The sequence below is a fragment of the Coffea arabica genome, chromosome 8c (assembly GCF_036785885.1).
Source record: "Coffea arabica cultivar ET-39 chromosome 8c, Coffea Arabica ET-39 HiFi, whole genome shotgun sequence".
Classification (NCBI taxonomy): domain Eukaryota; kingdom Viridiplantae; phylum Streptophyta; class Magnoliopsida; order Gentianales; family Rubiaceae; genus Coffea; species Coffea arabica.
The window spans coordinates 44044521-44065409 of record NC_092325.1 but is presented as its reverse complement, the minus strand read 5'-3'; the positions used below and the strand labels follow the sequence as shown (position 1 = coordinate 44065409).

At 37.8% G+C, this 20889-nt stretch overlaps 5 protein-coding genes across 16 annotated transcripts; 1 reads left to right on the top strand and 4 right to left on the bottom strand.

The window, feature by feature from the left end:
* Nucleotides 1–298: 298 nt before the first annotated feature.
* On the top strand, nt 299–8133 carry LOC113707161 (uncharacterized). 12 transcript variants are annotated; one of them, XM_027229352.2, is made up of 12 exons: nt 299–550; nt 653–743; nt 2618–2701; nt 2800–2907; nt 3630–3734; nt 4489–4614; nt 4735–4863; nt 4966–5106; nt 5188–5277; nt 5535–5681; nt 6379–6451; nt 6553–8133. In XM_027229352.2, the coding sequence occupies exons 2-12, from the start codon at nt 663–665 to the stop codon at nt 7881–7883; spliced, it is 2415 nt and encodes an 804-aa protein (XP_027085153.1). In that variant the 5' UTR covers nt 299–550; nt 653–662; the 3' UTR covers nt 7884–8133. The 12 variants fall into 12 exon arrangements, with proteins under 12 accessions (XP_027085153.1, XP_027085151.1, XP_027085145.1 ...); XM_027229344.2 differs by having other exon boundaries at nt 300–550; nt 2552–2701; nt 4966–5097; XM_027229342.2 differs by having other exon boundaries at nt 300–550; nt 2552–2701.
* Nucleotides 8134–8430: 297 nt separating this feature from the next.
* On the bottom strand, nt 8431–10287 carry LOC113707163 (elicitor-responsive protein 3). The gene is made up of 5 exons (XM_027229354.2): nt 10112–10287; nt 9758–9823; nt 9472–9598; nt 9011–9125; nt 8431–8837 (listed from the first exon to the last, which is right to left on the bottom strand). The coding sequence occupies exons 1-5, from the start codon at nt 10176–10178 to the stop codon at nt 8769–8771; spliced, it is 444 nt and encodes a 147-aa protein (XP_027085155.1). The 5' UTR covers nt 10179–10287; the 3' UTR covers nt 8431–8768.
* A 960-nt stretch (nt 10288–11247) lies between these two features.
* On the bottom strand, nt 11248–12420 carry LOC113706535 (thaumatin-like protein). The gene has a single exon (XM_027228457.2). It carries the CDS (start codon nt 12301–12303, stop codon nt 11602–11604), a length of 702 nt encoding a protein of 233 aa, XP_027084258.1. The 5' UTR covers nt 12304–12420; the 3' UTR covers nt 11248–11601.
* A 733-nt stretch (nt 12421–13153) lies between these two features.
* On the bottom strand, nt 13154–14228 carry LOC113706692 (protein P21). Its single transcript, XM_027228635.2, has one exon. It carries the CDS (start codon nt 14013–14015, stop codon nt 13323–13325), a length of 693 nt encoding a protein of 230 aa, XP_027084436.1. The 5' UTR covers nt 14016–14228; the 3' UTR covers nt 13154–13322.
* An 871-nt stretch (nt 14229–15099) lies between these two features.
* Nucleotides 15100–16035, bottom strand: LOC113705558 (protein P21-like). Its single transcript, XM_027227452.2, has one exon. The coding sequence runs from the start codon at nt 15990–15992 to the stop codon at nt 15315–15317; it is 678 nt and encodes a 225-aa protein (XP_027083253.1). The 5' UTR covers nt 15993–16035; the 3' UTR covers nt 15100–15314.
* Between the last annotated feature and the right edge of the window lie 4854 nt (nt 16036–20889).

The window sequence follows — 20889 nt, the reverse complement described above, 5'->3', positions numbered from 1 at the left end:
TTATTTATAATTAAAGTTAATATTTAATTTTTTTAAATGTCATATATTTAAATGGATGGAAAAAATTAATTTATAGATGTGCACAAAAATATATTTACAAAGAACAGAAACATTTTTTTTCCAAACATATCAATCCAAACAAAAGATTGATTTTCTTTGTTGAGAATTGATGGGGAGGTCAGGTCAATGGCCTAATGGGCTCATTTTTCACGAGTCGGTTATGGCTCATGCAAATCGAGTAGGTACCTTCAATTCGTCGTATTCCTTGGCAAGAAGTATTTGTAATATGGCATTACAATCGTAGTCTACTATCCGTCTACACCTACAATAAAGCCAAGAAAGACACAGTAGTGCACTAGCAACAACACGTGTACCCCAGAGATCCCCCACATTTCTCCCACTGCAACATCCAGCCACTATTTAACCCCCATCCAAATCCTCCCATTAGCAAGTGTTTCAGTCTTTGAGACTTTGACCCACAGCTTACTGTACTGTTAGAGAAATACTTGGGGAGCCCAAAATCCCAGAAAGATTGAAAGGAGGAAAAAGAGTAAAGGAGGAGTCTTTTTCTTAGAACTATTATATATTTCTTCATCGATTCGATTCTGAGTAAATTTGATCTTTCTATTGATTTCTTGGTGAATTCTTGCAGTTTTTCCAAAATGGTACATGGGAAGTCCCCGGATGAGCTTCCTCCCGGCTGGAAGGAGCATGTCAAGGTATCAAACGGGAGAAAGATCAAGGTAATTAAGTTTCTTTCTTCTTGTGTTTTGTGGGTTTCTTTATTTTTGAAGTGTTTTCAGCTGTGATTGTTGAATTCATGAATTTTAAGTCGTCAACTGACCGAGTTTTAGGGTGTTTTGGTGGTTTTTCACTAGGTAAAGCTTATGCATGTTAAGGTTATATGGATAAGGATGCAATCTTGCTTCGTTTAGTCTAGTATGCTTTTGCATAGAAATAAAAGAAACGCTCAAGGATGTGAAATTGTGTGTTTAGTGTGTAAAAGAGAAATGGAACAGGTAGGATGAAGTGGGAAATTTTTGCTGTTCAGTAAAAGTTTGTAATCCTTAATGTAATTTTGGGTGGTAGGTATTTAGTTGTTGAAAGATTGAACTTCATGCTAACTCAAGTTGTTGTCGCTTTTTCCCCCTGATTCTATTGTTGCTGAATCGAGTTCATGACTGGTAGATTAGTTGTTTGTATATATTAAAGTCATCTTTTGAACTTGCATAGATATAAGTAATATCTCCCGCGGCCCTCTTATTTTCTGTGTGATTGAATTGATTAGTTCAAATGCCAAACAAACCATTCAGTAATGACTTTTGAGTCTTCTTCATTGGAGTGCAAAGTATGCCCTAGAACCGTTAACCTGCTTGGGGATAATTATAACACCACTGCTGTTGATATGATAAGATTTATAACAAACTTAAGATTCTGATTCTGTAAGGAAGGTAACTCTATAAAGGGATGTCAACTTTTTTGATTTGGGATCAGGGGCCTTAGTAGTCTCTTGCATGGCATGGAAACTTTTTGGGCAGAAGCAAGTAGTAACATGCTAAACACCAGGGTTCTGTAAAATGGTTTTGATTTGAAGAAGACTCTCATTTATTCTTGACTTCTTGTTAGGGTCTTATGCCTGTGAAAGGGATGTGGATAAGATAAGAAGTATTTCTCTAAAGGAGGAAAACAAAAAAGGAAAAAGAGAAGCTAGATTAAGAAAGAAGAATGGAGGATAAGTAGTTGATTATAAGATTGCCCAATGCCTTTTGAAGTTTGACCTTTCTTTGACACCTTGTCTTGTGATTTTGTAGTCGTTTGTTCTGTTAGAGTGAAGCTTATCAAATGATTAACTGTATAGGTTCTGCTTCCTGTCGGATGAGTTTTTATTTAATTGGCGGAGCTCCAATGAAAATGTGGAAAATAAGCAATCTTTTGGAATATTAATTTAGTCTAATTAGATTATGGATTAAAAGTTAAGGATGGTTGCATTTTATCCTCCATTACTGAATATGATGGCAGCCTGACATTGTGAGTTTGTGACTCATCTTTTGTGTAGATACAGCAGAATCTGAGCAAGGACAGTTATGTTGATAACTGTAGTTGAGTTGATCATGTAATTTTGTCTCTTGGGTATCTCTTTGCTTCACACTCACATTCCACAGCATGGTAGTGCAGCACCTGTTCTTTATGATATTCCAATTCCGATCTTCAAGGTCATTACTGTGGTATTTGAGAAGAAATTGAAGTTTATTGCATGCATATGTGTATCTTCATAACCGTTAGCTGAGAATAACGGTTATCTTCATAACCGTTAGTTGATGCAGAGATGCTGATTTTGGAGAAAGAACTTGAAACCCTTCTTTTCCTCTCTTATGGAGTTGAGCTCTGGAAATTGAATGGAAAATTTACTTGTTCAATTTGACTTAGTCCGTGTAATTGTTTCCATTTTTAGCAATAGTTAATTCTTGTATACGTTAAGTGGTAAATGACATGCAGCCAAAAATGGCATAAACTTATCTGTGGATTTCCCAAAACTGAATTTCTTTTGCAGTATTACACTGATGATGTAACTGGGCTTAAGTTTTACTCCAAAAAACGTGTCATTAACTTTGTTCAGACAAAGGATGCTTGTCAAGGCACACCTCACTCAGTGAGTGACCATGACCTGAAAAGCAGTTGTTCCAAAACTGAAGCTAGTCCAGTGAGTATGAAGTCCATTTACCTTTGTATTTCCATTTACCTTTGTATTTATTCTTTTATACATGTACTTATCCTTTACCATGGCTTGTTATCCACTAGTCCCAGGTTGTAGTGGAGAAAAACTCTAGCCTAGAATGGTTGCCCCAAGGATGGATCATTGAGTCCAGATATCGAAAAAGTGGTGCAACTGCTGGATCAGTTTACAAGGTACGGAAAACATCCTAATGGCCTTTCTGGACATTCAGCAACCTGACCTTTGCTTGATTCTTGATCACCTTTTTCTGTATGCTGCTATGGAGGAGACTTTTGTGTGGTTTACTTTTTGAGTGTTACAATTGCCTTTGGGCTCAACTGCCATCATGCGTATGAGACTAACAGTTGTTGCAGTTTGGCTAACATTGCTCAGTTGTTTTGTGTGGTGTTTATGTGATTGTTGGGATTATGAATTATGACCACTTTATCTGCTGCAATTGCGTGTTCATCTCAGCTTTAGTTTCTCTGGTTGGTGCCTACTGTCAGCTGATCTTTAGCTTATAGATTAGTTTTCTTCATATTCAAACTAAACTGGTTTATTCCCTTGATGTGCATACCCATTCCTCCAACTATGTTGCTTTTACATACTCAGAATTATGAAAGAGTAGGAAAAAGTGGGATATAGACATGCACAAGATGTTTTGCTATTGATTTTACAGCTGGATCACTGGCATTTTGCTTGGTAGTGTATTGTTGGTGACTGGAAACACCATTTTGATGCTCCATCTACATTGGGTACTGAGAATATTACACTTGTGCTTCTAAATTATTTAATTGATGAAAGAAACTTTTGTAACTTGATTTGCTGTTCGGAAAGGATGTGCATCTGTTGTTTCAGCCTGGTTTTGTAGACCAAATAGCTATCAGTGTGCTGATGCGTTTCTTTCATATTACAGACTTATGTTGACCCATTGACTGGATCCAAATTCTATTCAAAGCCCCAGGTAATGCAATATCTGGAAAGCGTAAATTTCAATGCCTCACCGGAAAAACAACAGAAAGTGAGTTTACTCTCCTTTCACTTTAGTCTTTCCTCCTTCCCCAATTCACAGGCTTCTGGTTTCTTTCCCTTTTTATAAGGGGATGGCAGAAAGTAGTAGTGATTTTGATAATATATCTTGGTCTCAGTGTTTATTCAGCTAATATTCCTCCACGTGTCTCAAGTGCTTTCTGGAATCTATTATCTCTTCATCTGCTTGTGATATTTTTACTTGATTATTGTCATAAGTGGTCGATGCTAATTAGTTGAGGAGCTATGGTGACTCACTTTATGGGTTCACAGTTGTAATCCTTCAGATGAGCAGCTTGACAATGCAAAGCCAAGGCTCGTTTAGCTGGCATTTTAGGGGTGCTCATCAGATTCAGTTTTCACTATTGTGCTTTATTTATCTTCCTTACCCCTCAAACTATGTAACACTTGAAAGAGAGGGGATTATTTTTTTTCCCCTCTTGGTTGGGGGTTGGGGGGTGGGGGGTTAATGCGGAAGTTTATGCAACTATGAAGGCAATTTTTGCTTTTCCATATGAGGATTAATGCACTTTAATATATTCTGCCATTATTTCTGTAGGATTCTGCAGCATGACCATGGATATTGTCCTTTAGGCTTTTGAATTTATGGCGATTTGTCTCTAGATATTTTGTTATACAAGTTTCAGTAGCTGCTAAAGCATGATTAATGCCACATAATTGTGAAAACTTTCTGGAAGTTTTTAAAAACTGATATTTTATCTCTTACAAGTATTTTCATCTTTCAGGAAGTTAGAGGGGACAGCTCTTCAAAGCAAGATGCTCCTCAACATTGTGAATCCATGAGCAAGAGCTTTATCTCTGGAAAGGACGACAATGGCATGGGCAAGCCCTTTGTTGAGAATGTTTGTTGTGTAATGTACCCATTGTACTTCAAAAAGATTTTACTCTTTAATGCCCTACAATGATGAAAAAGTTTATACCAAGTTTTAAGAAGTCATATAGTCCGTCTCTCACGAGAATATGCCTTTCAGGAAATCATTGGGGACAACTCTTCGAAGCAGGATTCACCTAAACAAAGTAAATTCACGACAGGCAAGGGTCACATATCTGGAAAGGAAGGGATTGGCATTGGCAAGCCTTCTTTGGAGATTGTTTATGATGTAATTTGCCTGTGTACTTCTAATCAATCTAGTTGCTCTTTATGCCCTGTAATACAAAAATTATTGAAAATTTGCGGGAAATCACTTTATTCTCTTATGAAGATTTGTGTTCAGGAAGTTAGCGGGGACAACTCTTTCAAGCAAGATGCACCTCAACATTGTGAATCCACGAAGAGCAAAAGTCACGTATCTGAAAAGGAAGAGAACAGAATGGACAAGCCCTTTTTGGAAATTGTACATTCAGTAATGACCCTGTCTACCTCTAATAGATGCTATTGCTTTTAAATGTAATTAAAGTTTTGACGTCTGAAGGGTGATACCTAGGCTGTGGATGAGAGCAAGGTCCTGGATGAGCTTCCGCCTGGATGGATAAAAGAAATTAGAGCCAGAAAACAAGGCACGAGAAAGGACCCGGTAATTTGATTTCTTCTCTTCAATGGTTGTGGTTTTGTACAACTCTCTCTCTCTCACACGTGCGCACCTGTGCTGGGTGTATATTTTTGCATCTATTTGTTTGCACTTGTGAGAATAACTGTCTGATGAATGAGAGTGGCTGTTACAATATTTTATTTATTCTCCTCTATATTCAGCACACAATGCAGTAATGAGGATTGGCTTTGAATTCCGGATAGTGCTTGAATTATGGATTTCTTTTTCGCATTCTTTTGCAGTACTATATAGACCCCGTGAGTGGATACGAGTTTCGCTCAAAAAAGGATGCTTTGCGCTATCTGGAGTTTGGAGACATTAGTCGCTGTGCAATCACACCAAAGAAAAGGGACAGAAATGACCTGAAACTGGTTGAGCACGAAGTCTTTGTAAGTGTACACCATGCCTAAATGCCATGATTAATAATGTGTTTTTGTTTCCTTTTGTTTCTATTTTTCTCCATTTACCCAATAACCAGTGGTGGATTGGAGTTGGAAAACCTTGAGTGTCCTTGGCACTTTCTATGAACAACCATTCCAAAGTGCTATTCACTTGATTAGGAGACAATTGGCATTGATGTATTCTAATCACATGATTTGCACTATCTGCCACATTTCTGCCCTAAAAGTGAGAAAAGTAAGCTTGATCTTTCTTCTTAATCTTTCATTTATATTGAGGAGAGTGAAACTATCAACAAGAAGCACACTGTTGTAAGGAAAATTCTGTTTGAAGTAGGGAGTGTTTTTTTCAGCAGGCAAACTGTCAGAAAAACATTAAAAAAAAATTTTTTTGATGAAGACTAGAAAAACAATATCTAGGGTGAGGAAACTCTGCAAAACTTAGGTGGAAATTACAAGAAGCAAATTGAAACTGTAGGCAAACTTCTAGAACTAGTTTACAAGCACATTTTTGTTTGTGGTTGTTCTCTTTTGATTTTCACTAAAGCACTTGGTATCCTTATTGTTTGTCATGTTTTTCTTTTATATGCCCTTTAACAGAGCATGTGTTGCGTTTCTATATTATGAAAGCAGCATATGCTAAAGTGGAGGTCCTAATAGCTGTACATTACCTGTTGACTCTTGTTAGGCTCAACCTGATGGGAAGAAACTGGGACAAGCACTAGGTGGAGGACAACTTTTTGGTGGTCAGAAGGCAGAGAGTAAGAAAATTCTGTTGTTTAAAATTGAATCATCTTAAATGGCTTGTCAAGTGTCCAGTATAATACCTCCTGCTTCAAATAAAGGACTTACCATGGTGCAGATGATGGAAGCTTTCTTAGAAGCATTGCAGCAGCTCCAGAAGCTGAGAGATCACAGGAAACTAATGCTGAAAATAAATCTACTGATGCCAAGATCTCAACTTCAAAAGTTGATGCAGTTCAAGAAATTCAGTTATGCTCTAAAGAAATTAAGTGTGATAGAGCATGGGAAAACCCTCAGCCAAAATCTGAATGCTCTAAACTAGAAATGAAAGCTGTTCATGACATTGGAGCTGTTTCCAGTATTACAACGGCTGTCTCACATGAACAGAAGAAGCCAGAGATTGAGAGTTCAAGGGAAACTCCAAGTAATGATAGATATGCTGATACTAACATCACTACGTCGACAGTTGATGCAGTTGTCCTTCAAATATGCTCAGAGCTAAATAATTGCGATAGATCAGCAGGTAGCTCTCATCCAATAGTTGAAGGTTCTAACCTAGATCAGGAGGTTGATGTTAATGGAGCTGTATCCAGTATTGCAACTGCTCTCTTGCATGAGCAGAAACATCCACAGGAGTATTTAGACACAGGGACACAGATTCAACCCAAAAAATCTAAGAAAAGAAAAGCTCTGAGCATGCCTCCTCGGTCCTCAAAAAGGCTATCAGGACAAGAACCTGAGATACTGCCCAACATGGGTTTAAGTGAGCGAGCTCTTCGAGCTGCTGTTAGAAAGCCTGGTCAAACAGAAACAAACAACAGCAGCTCTGGTCAAACAGAAACATATGTATCATCAAGCTTGACTCAGAATTCTGAAGCTAATGGAGGGCAACAGCATATTGATACCCAACTACAGAGAGAGATCATTGCAGATCTCACATCTTGTAAAGTAGCTTTGCTAGAAACAGAGATGCAAAACAACATTGAAAACCCCTTGCAGGAACAGGCTGTACAAGAGCAAGTAGTGGGCCAGGTAAACGAGGCACAAGAGGAAGAAAACCAAAGATCACAAGATTCGCAGTTCTGGTACCCTTTTGGAGACTCTTTTTCTGATCCATGCTATGAATTTGCTTTCAAGACCCTAACAGGTGAAATACCATTGGAGGATACTCTAGCATTTCCGGGCTGCTTCCAACAACAAATTGAGACATCTTTTACTGAGGGGAATGCTAGTTTTGGACTCTCTGAGATTGATAAACCCGCCTTGTTCCAGAATGATGTGCCTTCTCATTTTGACTCTGTCCAGCAAAATGCAGCCGTGGAGCAGGTGCAACCCAAATTAATTACCCCACCTGGAAACATAAATTTACCAAGTTGCAGCAGTTTTGGTTCTCAACAACCCAGCTTGGAGGCCAGGAGTAAGGACTATGAGACCAAGGTTAATTCTTGAATTCTGCTGCTTTCTTTTGGGTAACGATACTCTGCCCTACGATAAACGCAAATGACTGAAAAAACAAATTTTTGAGTTATTACATTGTGTCTTCAAGTTTTCAATCTTTTGTACCGTATTATTAATCCTCAGTGCTCTCATAGGCAATTAGCTTAGATGTATCAGGCATTGTAATAGTTGATACAGCTGATTACCTTTTAAGGTAAAAGGGTGTGAAAATTCAAAATTGAATCCACATTTCTTCTGAGTCTTTTCTGGTTGATACTAGTACATTGTGTATGTGCTGCCTGTTGCGGACATCAATATACGAAAGAGTGGCAGGTGGTCATGATTTGCCACCTTAATAAAACGGGGTAGCAATCATGGGTTTCAATTGTCTGAGCGCTATAAGCTCATCTCTGCAAGGTACCGATGGCTGTTCTTAGTTAGTTCACGGACACCTCATATATGCCGTGGTACCTTCGAGCAAATATTTTTGCTCAGGGACTTTTTTTTTTTTTAAAGAAAGATTCTTGGAAAACAATTCTGTAGTCTGACAATCAGGAGCTGAATGTATGAATCTTACTATTTGAAACTGTCCCCATAGTATTGTGTTCCTAGAACTTGTGTATGTTTGACAGGTTGCATGGTTTTAAATAGCTCAATGTCTCCCTGGGTTCTTCCTATGGATGTACACCGTACATACAAGGTGCATGCTTAACTTGGAAAATACCATATCATCCAAAACCACCAATAAATTACATTTTTGCTGATGAAAATAATGAGCCCTCCATGATCACTCATTGACAAACGATACAAACACAATCAGCCAATACAAAGGTTTATCTTCATGCAACTTCACGAAACTGTTAGAGTAATGAACTCCAACCACAGCCCCGCTCAGCCTCAATACGAGGATTCTTTCCATCCACCATAGCTCTCCTCTTGTGCAGAAGAATCACGCTCATACCCTTCCTGTGGAAAAATAACACCAGAAAATCAAATATATTCCTGCATTACCCATCCAATATGTGTCCTTTGTCTAGCTTGTTTTCTTATGTTTCCATTGGAAGGTTATCGAAACATTTCTAAAAGCATTTCTTTGTTCAGCAAGTCTAAACGGCAATGTGTTGAACGTGTTAACTTACCTCAGGAGTGAAGGTGAGGCCAACTCGAATTTCTCCTTTAAATTCCTCATCTTTAACCACATTGTATGTTGTTGTTGGGATGGCTCCTTCAATAAATGCTGGCTCAAGAGGAATTCTGATAGGCAATTATATGAGATCAACACATGCAAAATCTGAGCCATTCTTCAGTTGACTAAAAATAAGAACTTTATAGTTGGCATTACTGCTCAAACCGCATATCATTGCTTATCGCATCCTAAGGATCAAAAGCACTAAACCTTCGCAAACAAGGAACACTTACCATCTTGAGTGAAATTCAGAAGAGAACTTCTGATTCTTAAATTACCATGCTCTGTTTTGTGATTCGGTAAAAGCTAATCAGGACCAAGTAAGACCAACCGCAAACGCCAAAAAACATATCATCTTGTTTAGATCTGAGGGATTGATAAAATTGACAAAAGGAAAAGGAAGCTACTACATACTTTGCCTCTCCCACAAAATCATCCCCCGAACCAGCATCACTATCCAATATCTTGATTACCAATTCCGGGACACTGTCAGAAATGGTAAATTGGAAAGTCTCGTTCCATTCTGGTTGAGATCCCTGCCCTGTAAAGTTTACTAATTTGTTAGGACAAACTTTTATTTAAAGAAGACAAAGTTACTGACGATCAAACAATGCCCAAAATGCTGAAATCCCATATAAATATTTCTGATCAAGTTCCCAAAAGATTAAAAAAAAAAAAAGAATTGACAAGTTGACTTCACCTGATGCAACACTGCTTTTCTGCTCCTGACTACGACAGGTGATGATCACATAGGGATCCATATTATCTGCTCAATGTCCAAGAAGAATTACTCAAAGACAACATTAACTAGTCAAAAAAATGGGGAAAAAAAAAAGCGATCCATTTCTTAGGCAAAGTGCTTCTTTTACCCTTTTTCTCCGAATTTTCAGCCATCAGAAAAAAAACCCCCCCACATCATTTTTTTCAGATAAAAGGAGTATATATTCATCACAAACAAAACAAAAAAGATCCAAAAGAAGAAAAGGAAAAAAAGTAACTGGGATACCAATGACGGCCTGATCAGCAATTTTGATCACACGACTAATTTACTTACTGAGAAAATCAGTGTCCTCGAGGCCCTTAGCATTAACAAGGAGGACTTCAAGAGTTCCTCGTGGCATTTTTCACCCAAATCAAATAAAACAAATTTGGAGAAAAAATGGAAAAGACTCAGAAAAGATCAGCAGATTTTCTTGCGGAGGATTTTTGGACAAAGACGCCAGGACCGGAGACATTCTTTCGGCTATTTTATACGTTGGAATGGTAAAGACCGGTTTTGAACAGTATTGAACCGGGTTGAGTTTGATTAGATGCGGGAATAAACCGAAAACGTGGTTAAGTAGTAGTCATTTAGCACGACACCAGTGGCGCAAATTCAGGTAGCGATTACTTTTAAAATGGAAGGGGAGATTTTCACGTTTCCACACGATAGGATAGCCGGTCGCATAAACATTTAATTGAGAGATTTGAACTGATAAGAGTCTCGTATGTATTACCATTCATTGGAGGTCGGTTCGTTTGTCAAATACCTTCCTTTATATCACATCAATATTTCTGTTTTTTATTTTCTTTTTCAGGAGAAGAGATAGGAGGAAAATATAGTTCATTTTTTTTTTCATATATTTAGTTAATTGTGTCACCATATCAAGGTGTTGCCATGATTATGTTCACATAGCGTGCAATGTGCTAATGATTGAATCAACGGATTGTTCAACTTTCTTAGGTCTTCATAAACTGACAAACATAAAGGAATGATGCATTGCCTAAGAAAAAAAGGGGGGGGGGGGGGGTGGGTGGGGGTGCTGCATACAGCCCCCTACAAACAACCCCAAAAAAAAAAAAAAAAAAAAAACTATAATGATGTTGTCTTGTGGAATTCCAAGGTTGGCGAAATCAGGGAAAAAGATAAGGGTTTAGTCGTATTAAAAGATTGTTTTAGTGCAAATCCCATTGAAGTGCCTGCACGAATGGACCCAAAGACGAGGATTTTTGAATTGTTGCTGACGGTGAAAGGTACATACTCCCAAGGAGTAGGAAAATTAGGAAATTGTTAGTATTGATGGAAGGCGGCCTAGTAAGAAGAATGGAGAAGTCAATTTCTGATGCCGAAATTAGACTGGTGGAATCAAGAACTTAGATGAGGGAGAAGACCAATTCAGAAGTATTAAACCAAGAAAAGGACAAAGTGAATTGACCATTTTAACAGAGTTTTGCCAAGTCGTCTGCGATTTTCTCAATCCGGAGTAAAAGTTAAGTGGTATACACAAAAACGTGTGGACTTGACCTGGGGTCAAGCAACAAGTCCTCTACCAACTAATTAATGCCGGCGAGAATACATACATATATATATATATGGCTAGCATTTCACTAAAGATTAATGACCACGAGTATCAAAGAGAAAAAAAATGAAAAGATGATTAATGACCATGATTTGTTCCTTAACAAAAATTGAGGCCTGTGTTACTCCTAAAACGCTCTGGATCATAGTAGTGTGTTGGAACTTGACAAGGCAAGAAGTGCCTCTAAATGAATAATTGGGCTCTACTAAGGGCAGAAGACTACCCTATAGCTGCCGCCTGCCGGGCAGGTAAATGTACTAGTCTGGTCATCTTTTGGGTAGCTGTATGCATCTGGGCACCTTTCCTTAAAAAATCTGGAATAGTTGGTCGGGCCACAATTGCTGCCTGAGTTGCAACAGTACTGATCAGTCTTAAAAACGGTGCATGGATCGTTGCAGCCTCCTGGAGCTTTAAGCACACTTGGGCACTGCCCATTTATGTCGGCGGCGCACCTGATGCCGCCGGTGCATCCAGTGGATGGACGACTAAACTCCATCGGCACATTGAAGCCATCAACAAGGGAAATGTCGAAGAAGTCCAGGTTATTGAACTGGTTCAGTGCGTATTCTGCTAGAGTATTTGGTGGTGCACCGTAGGCAGTGCATTGAAGAAGTCCACCACAGTCACCGGTCTGACAGCTGCCGTGGCCACTGCCATCAAAGTTGCAGTTTGTCCTACCCCAAACGCGACCTCCGGCTGTGCCGGCTGCCACGTTGATGGTCCATGTTTGGCCTCGGTCTAGCCTTCGACCACCGCCAGGTTTCGCTGCAGCCCAGACTGTGTAGGGACAATTGTTTTGGATCTCAAAAGTGGCCGCCTCAGTGGAGGTTGAGAGGAGGGTGATTATTAGAACCGTAGAGGTAAGGAGAAATTTGAGGAATCTCATGGCAGCACAGCAATCAACCATGGAGCCAGTTTTCTTGATTTATTGCTATTACTAGTATTAAATACTAGTCAATCTTTTCCTGGTCGGCGTAGCACTAGGGAGATAGATGTACACGGTCACAGACTGGAATGATTGACCTAGAAAAGTCATCATACGAAGTTACATCAATATATATATATATATATATAATGAGAGAAGTATCAATAATGAATCTTCTAACTTGCCAAGGATTTTTTTTTTTTTTTTTTTGGAACAATCATATCAAGGATGCTAGAATTTCTTTTTTTTTTTTTTTTTTTTTGCCTAGGTATGCCAAGAAAATTGAAATCTAAACGAATTAACCAATTATGTGTTCACCCGTATTAAGGGACTGTAGAATTTATTTATGAACGCGCATTGATAAGTACCATTCGTTAAACTCAAAAGTCAATCCAACTGTCTATTTGATCTTAGAGATGTATTTGTGCATCACTACATGATGTGCTGCTTGCAACATAGACGGGAGTGTTTAGATAGCAAATTATTCTAAATAATATTTAATTTATATTATAAATATATTTTTAATCTATTTTTTTATATTTTTAATTATTTTTTATTTTGTATATATCACATTACAAAAAATAATACTACAGTAATTATTTCAAATAATATTTAGCTTATATCATAAATACATTTTCAATCTATTTTTTTATATTTTTAATCATTTTTTTATCTCACATATATCACGTTACAAAAAGTGTTACAGTAATTATTTTAAATGATACTTCAAATAATCCTCTGTTCAAACAAACCCATGCGATACCATATTTGACTGTGTAGCAAGAATTTTTACTTGGATCTTTGGTATTGGTCTAAGGGCAAGAGACAACCCTATAGTTGGTTCCTTCAGGGCAAGTGAAAGTGCTATATCATTTAATTTGAGCACACCATATTCGAATGAAGGGCACTAAAATCTCCTGATGATGATAAACACTTGATTGAACTATTACAGAGTGTTGGTACTTAACGACTTACAAGTGCCTCTAAGTAGTTCGGCTCTACTAAGGGCAAAAGACTACCCCATAGGTGCCGCCTGCAGGGCAAGTATATATACTACTCTGGTCATCTGTTGGGTAACTCAATGCATTTGGGCACATATCCTTAAAAAATCTGGCGAGGTAGGTCCGTTCACATGTGAGGCTAGAGGTGCAACAGTATCCACCAGTATTGAATACGGTACAAGGATTGTTGCAACCGCCGGGAGCTCTAAGCTTAGGCGGGCACTGTCCTTTTATGTCGGCGGCGCACCTGATGCCGCCGGTGCAGCCAATGGATGGACGACTGAACTCCATTGGCACATTGAAGCCATAAAGAAGGGAGATGTCGAGGAAGTCTTGGTTATTAAACCCGTTCAACGAGTATTCAGCTAGAGTAACTGGGGGTGCATGAACACCGTCGACTGCGCACCTAAGAAGTCCCCCGCAGTCACCCGTTTGACAGCTGCCGGTGCCGTTTGAGTTGAAGGTACAGTTGGTTCTAGCCCATATACGACCAGTTTGACCTGCGGTGGTTGCTGCCACGTTGACAGTCCATGTTTGGCCAGTAGTAAGCCTCCGGCCGCCGCCGGGAGTGGCAGCAGCCCAAACCGTGTAGGCACAGTTGTTTTGGATCTCAAAAGTGGCCGCCTGAGTGGAGGTTGTGAGGAGGGTGATTGTTAGAACCGTAGAAATAAGGAGAAAGTTGAGGAATCTCATGGCAATAATCAACCATGGAGAGGGAGGGAGGATGCAGTTTTCTTGACTTTTGTGTTATTACTACTACGTAGTAATTACTACTATAGTATTTTCCTGGTAGAATTTAGGAAGATTAGATGTCCCCCATTCAGCTGCTTCCATGGAGTTGCAGACTAGAATGATTGACTGAGAAAAGTCCTCATGTGACGTAACATCAAAAAACCATAGGAAGAAAAGTCTAGAATGTTTCTGAAATAATTGTTACGTATTGTGGATCTAAACAAACAAACCCAATACAGGAATTGAGTCCAAAAATTAGCACACGAGTTGGTCGTCAGCGTCGCTGATGGCAGAAAGTCATTAATTGAGACTTGGTGGACATTTAGGCCCAGTAGCCAACCGGTCCTCGCATTAACTGTGAGGAGCATCTAACTGGATTAAACGGTCTTGGACCGGATTTGTGTGTGTCAATAGCATAAAACGTATATATATATATATATATATATATATATTTTTTTTTTTTTTTTTTGGTCGAGATCTTAGGAGCAGCAAAAGAAAATACTTAAAAGAAATGTCCCAAGACCCAACACGGTCATTAACAAATTAATTAATGTAGGCACAAATTAATGCGCCTTGCTAACTCCAATCTTCCCCTTTCTTGTTTTCTTCATTTTCCATTGAAGAAGATTTGAAGTCTCTTTTAAAATTTTTAAAAAAAATTAAAAAAGAGAAGGATAGCCATCGAATTTGATTACCTTTAGACGATATCCTTGTTTAAGCGAAAAAGGTATCAAATGGACTTCTAAATGCCAAAGGCTGCCCCCCCCCCTTTTTTTTTTGGGTAACAAAGATATAATGGATGGTAGAATTTCTTTTCTTGGGATGCAAAGGTTTTTTTTTTTAGGATTCCCAAAAGAAAAAAAAAAAAAACCAATTACGTACAATATTACATGCGGACTTAGCCTTCCCATGCAACTTCTCGGAGGTGAAAGAAAAGAAAAAGGAAGAAGGAAGAGGAGTGAATAACATCGTTGCACCGTCATGCTTGTAGAAATCCAAGGGTTTGGCCCAAATTACGTAGGAAGAGATCATGCATTCAGCTATATTACTATAAGGGATAGTTAAGTTTTATTCATCAACGTGCATTGATAACTATTCCTTAAACCCAATCTCAATACAACTGTATATTTGTTTGAACTTAAAAGAAAGATGCATTTGCACATCACTACATGTGCTGTTGCAACATGTTATTTAGCATCTGGCACTATATTTGACTATGTCGGAAGCAACGAGAGAATTTTTAGGATCCTTGGTATTGGCCTAAGGGCAAAAGACAACCCTATAGTTGGTTCCTGCAGGGCACGTGAAAGTGCTAGTCTGGTCATCTTTCGGGTAGCTGTATGCATCTGGGCACCTATCCTTGAAGAACTTGGAATAGTCAGTCGGACTGCAGCTGCCTGAGTTGCAGCAGTACTGATCAGTCTTGAAAACAGTGCATGGATTGTTGCAACCTCCTGGAGCTTTAAGCACACTTGGGCACTGCCCATTTATGTCGGCTGTGCAGCTGATGCCCCGGGTGCAGCCATTGGATGTAGGGCTGAAATCCATCGGCACATTGAAGCCATCAACAAGGGAAATGTCGAAGAAGTCCAGGTTACTGAACTGGTTCAATGCAAATTCTGCTAGAGTATTTGGTGGTGCACCGTAGGCAGTGCACTGAAGAAGTCCACCACAGTCACCGGTCTGACAGCTGCCGTGGCCACTGCCATCAAAGTTGCAGTTTGTCCGACCCCAAACGCGACCTCCGGTTGTGCCGGCTGCCACGTTGATGGTCCATGTTTGGCCATTATCTAGCCTCTGGCCACCGCCGGGGACCGCTGCAGCCCAGACTGTGTAGGGACAATTGTTTCGGATGTCGAAAGTGGCTGCATGGGCGGAGGCTGAGAGGAGGGCAGCAATGAGAAGAGTGGAAAAGGCGAAAGAATTGAAGGTTTTCATGGTTAAGGAATGGAGAAAGTTGTGCTTGTATGAATGAGGCTTAAGAGAATGGGTGGGTATTTATAGGATTTGTGGGCATACGGGACTAGTGGGAAAGTCAGGCCAAAGTGTCTATCCTAATGTCATTGGACAATTTGAAATGGTATTTCCAGTATACTGAATGGGTGGATGGATTTTTTGACAAAAAAAAAAAAAAAAAAAGAAGTCTTGGAGTCTTGGAGAAGAAAATTCAAGTCAGGGCAGCAACTTCTTAGTTCTTACTTGGGGACGGGCAGAAAAGCTAGCATTGAAAGACTTGGGGCCCATTTTATGACCACGTTTCCAGAAGATGGCCCAGAAAAAAAGATTTCTTTTTTTTTTTTAATTTTCTTTCTGTTGAGGGCTAATTGATTGAAATATTGATGCTTCCCAAAATTAGCCGTCAAATGTGGTTCTTGACTTGGGTGGTACAATTGTATGCCTGTCGCTCCAACATGGCGCGACGGGCAGCAAAATTTTTTTTTATAAAGTTCTTCTGGCCGTCGCGCCATGTTGGAGCGACGGTCAGAGGTGTAAGAAATGTGTAAGAAATTTCTGACCGTCAATCCAACATGGCGCGACGGTCAGAGGTGTCAGAAATTTCTGACCGTCGCTCCAACATGGCGCGACGGCCAGAAATTTTTTTTTTTTAAAATCCTCTGACCGTCGGTCCAACATGGCGCGACGGTCAGAAATGTTTTTTTTTTAAAAAAATCCTCTTCCTCAGTGAAAAAAGAAAATTTTTTGTTAGGGTTACACTTACGGTAAGGGTTAGGGTTAGGGTTTACGTTACAGATAACTTAGAATTTGTTTTAATAAAAAATCCTTCAACTCAGTGATTTAGAAATGTTTTTTTTAAATCTTTGTCCAATTCATTTGGAAATTTCTCAAAAAATTTTTTGTAAAAATTATTTAAAATGAAAAGTTTTAAAACAATGCATTTAGTTTGACAAAATTTTAAAAACAAGTATTTTAAAGGAGATTAGATTTAAAAATTTTGATCCATTTGTTAAAGGATTTAGGGAATTCTTAAAGAATTAATGTTTACCATTTTATCAAGTTTAAGTTATATAACATGCGTAACTGTTATGATTTGTTAAATTTAAAAAATAATTTAATAATATGATTTAAATTGAAGTGATTGCGTAATGGATGAAAGTATTGCTTAATATTATTATGATTTGTTAATTTTAACTTTATTATGTATCATGCACACAGAATGTTAAAGGAACCGTAATTGTATAAAAAAATGAAAAATTATAATATGAATTACGATTTATATATTTGAATTTTCATATAAAATGTAATGGTATAAAAATATTAATAACATATTTGTAGAAATGAAGAATTTTTTGCGTTTCATTATTTGATATACGATAATTAGTTTTAATAATTTAATGTATTAAAATAGCTATAAAACGACTAGTATTTATTTGTTTTGTAGGTATTATCGTATAGGGACCCTTCTATCCAATTATAGGGTTTAATAAAATAACTTGTACTTCTTTATTTTAAAAATGTTTAACGTTATTCAAATTAAAAGTGATTGGATTAAACAGAAAAAGTAGACAACAAAATTAAATTAAATGTCATGTGAAATGCATTAAATTAAATGGATGAGATATAAAATATCGTCGAAGACAAAATAATATCAATGCCTCGCAGTTTTCTTGCCTTTACCTTTAGCCTTGCCCTTAGCCTTGCCCTTATCCTTCTCCTGAGATATCGTCGGGGGACAACAATATCTAGTAGCAGGCCTTCTCTGACGATTACGTTGCACTCGATCTCCGATAACTAGAGCAGGAACTTGTGGAACAGCAGTAGATGGGCCATAATCTTCATCTGCGTTATCAGAGACAAGGGTATCCTCGCCTGTCGACTCAGCTGTCCCATCACTGTCATCAGTGTCTTTGGAACGATAGTCGTTAAAATTTCCTGGAACAGTGTGTCCTGACATGCCCATTGGTTGGGTATGAGTAGGCATGAACATAGTCTGACCAAGAGTGCTATAATCCGGAAGATCTACAGTAGTAGAACCACCTCCCGTGGCACCAAGCAAATCATTTATTTGGCTAAAGTCTGCATCTAAGGAACCCCCAGATGTAGCGGCGTCTATTACCCTTTCTCCTAGATCTTCGAGCCGATCGAACATTTTCACAATCTACTTGGGTCAATTGACTCTCATATAAGCCAATTGTCCCCACCACATCCATATGTTCCGATCCATATATGCTTGGGTCTTGATTACCATGCAAACTTGTAATATGCAAATTTTGCATATCATCATGTTTGAAATTTAGAATCGATTCAACCTCGATATATATCTCTGTCCCATGACCACTATTAGCTTTCAAAAAATACATTCCATCAACTCCATTATCATCTACCAAGGGCGTGGCACCGAACACACCATTTTGCATGCAATTTCGAAATATCAAGTTAATTTTATGAGTATTTCGGTTTAACTCCATCATATTATATACAATGTCCACCAATCCATCAAAATTCACCCTTTCTGTGAGGAACATGACCTTTTTGGGCAACGGTGGATCATATGATATTGACCCGCCAGCATACACAATTTTTCCTCCCCAATAGAATTGCATCATCAGACAATTACCGCTTGACATGTTTCACCTAATCTACTAAAGACGTTAATATAATATATGGAGTAAATTATATAATAAAAATGGAGTAAATTATATAATTTAATATTATTTTAACATAATTATTATACCTAATCAGTGCATAGAATTTACAACTTTTTGTATTTTTATTTAAATTACGTAAGCAGTCGAGTGATATATCTATGTTAAGTTCAACCCTAATTAACATATTTATGTTAAGTTAATTACGTTTAAAACTAATTAATATATTTGTATTACGAACCAGTTCAACAGCATGTATTTAACATGCTACAACACTAATATGGAGTCTAAAAGTTTATTGATAAATTAATCATAAAAAATTTCTCTCCAAATAATTTAAAATATTAAGATATATTTGTAACTATAAATAGTTTTGTAAAATATCTACACTAATTACCTTTAATTCGATATACATGTAATATTAAAAAAATTAATAGCATCTATTAACATATCCATATGTCTGCACCTATTGTTTAAAGTATTAATCACGTGATAAAACTATATTAATTTATTGTTAACTTTAATCATGTGTTTAAAGTATATTAATTGGTAACAACACTTAAATTTATCCTTTTTAATAGGATGACTAGTGATATGGTTAATTAATATCTAATCAAATAATTTACCTTACTAATTAATTAAACTAATCACTAACTAACTACTCTACTGGGTTATCACATATTCTTCCACATACCTAGTATTATACAATTCATTAATACTACATTCATTAATTTCAACTAATCACCATGCTACAACAAAAAAATACTCTAATTTACCATATCAATTAAAAAACACTAATACGAAATAAAATATAAACAATGTCATGTCATATTTAGATTTCACAAATAATATATAATATAACACAAAAATAGAATTCACATTAAAACATAACAAACAATATTATACAATTAATAATCATGAATGATATGTTCCAAATTATAGTAAACAATATTTATGAATAATAATTAAAAAAGTTGATAAGTATTTTACTTACTTGATTATTGTTGTTTTTCCCTAGTCAATGATGGAGTTTCTGCGAGAATTTCGCCTGTCGAGACTTGCAAACACGACTGTTCAAATCAAAGGCCCTCTACTGACCGAACCCCAAGCTCTCTATCTCCGTTCAAATATTATAGCTTCAGACTTCACTGGAGGAGCTCCTTCAGAATTCCTTCCGAATGTAGCTAAGTTTCAAGGATCTCTGTCTCCGTCCAAATATTGTTTGTAACTTCAAACAATATTTATTTCACTTCACACACCCAAGCTTGAACAGAATGCAGAGGCTTTACCGACATGAGAAATGGAGATGCGGAGCTCCGTTTATGATTAGAGGGAAGAGGGAGAAACGAAAGTCTCGGCAAAAAAAAGATACGACTGAAGTTGTGCTTATGGAAATGGAATTGGGAGTTGCTCTGAAGAACAATTTATAAGCGAAGGAATTGTGCATTTCTCTAGCCCGTTGCTCCATGTTGAAGTGACTAAAGTGTCATTGAAAAATAAAACAAAAGCTGTCTACGCCTGTTCCTGACACAAAACAAGCCAAAAAAATAAAGCTGCAGTCCCAAGCGGTCAAAGGCTGCAGGTTTCTGCTCAATAAATTTTGTATACGTCTGGCAGATGTCCTGCAGAACATGTCTACAAGGAGAGGAGAGGCCATACTAAATGAGGACAATCAATAATCGACTCCATTTGTCTGTTTATTGCATGCATCAACCTAACAATGATGAACGAATGGCAACTTACACAGGTTTCACGGAAAGGTTTCACGTGAAAAAAGCTATCAATAAAGCCACGGTCAAAGGTTATAGATGCTTGAGAAAATTTGTTTTTTCAAAATAAGGAGGAGGATTTAAAAAAAAAAAAAAAACATTTCTGACCGTCGCGCCATGTTGGAGCGACGGTCAGAAATTTCTGACACCTCTGACCGTCGCTCCAACATGACGCGACGGCCAGAAGAACTTTTAAAAAAAATTTTTGCTGCCCGTCGCGCCATGTTGGAGCGACGGGCATACAATTGTACCACCCAAGTCAAGAACCACATTTGACGGCTAATTTTGGGAAGCATCAATATTTCAATCCATTAGCCTCTGTTGAGCAAGAGGGAATTATTATGCATTTTAGAATACAATTTGGCGCTTTACTGACATTCCACTTACCCAAAACAAAAAAACAAAAACAAAAAAAAAGTGCTTTACTGAGTTTCAAGTGGCAAGTTAAATATTTTTGTGAAG

Excerpts from the sequence above, each read along its gene's own strand:
- LOC113707163 (XM_027229354.2), bottom strand. The coding sequence starts at position 10,178 with ATGCCACGAGGAACTCTTGAAGTCCTCCTTGTTAATGCTAAGGGCCTC. Across the intron at positions 9,599-9,757 it reads GAAAAGCAGTGTTGCATCAG|GGCAGGGATCTCAACCAGAA; the intron begins GTGAAGTCAACT and ends TAAACTTTACAG. Across the intron at positions 9,126-9,471 it reads GATTTTGTGGGAGAGGCAAA|AATTCCTCTTGAGCCAGCAT; the intron begins GTATGTAGTAGC and ends ATTGCCTATCAG.
- LOC113706535 (XM_027228457.2), bottom strand. The coding sequence starts at position 12,303 with ATGGTTGATTGCTGTGCTGCCATGAGATTCCTCAAATTTCTCCTTACC.
- LOC113707161 (XM_027229342.2), top strand. The coding sequence starts at position 663 with ATGGTACATGGGAAGTCCCCGGATGAGCTTCCTCCCGGCTGGAAGGAG. Across the intron at positions 2,702-2,799 it reads CCAAAACTGAAGCTAGTCCA|TCCCAGGTTGTAGTGGAGAA; the intron begins GTGAGTATGAAG and ends GTTATCCACTAG. Across the intron at positions 4,864-4,965 it reads CTTTGGAGATTGTTTATGAT|ATTTGTGTTCAGGAAGTTAG; the intron begins GTAATTTGCCTG and ends TCTCTTATGAAG.
- LOC113706692 (XM_027228635.2), bottom strand. The coding sequence starts at position 14,015 with ATGAGATTCCTCAACTTTCTCCTTATTTCTACGGTTCTAACAATCACC.
- LOC113705558 (XM_027227452.2), bottom strand. The coding sequence starts at position 15,992 with ATGAAAACCTTCAATTCTTTCGCCTTTTCCACTCTTCTCATTGCTGCC.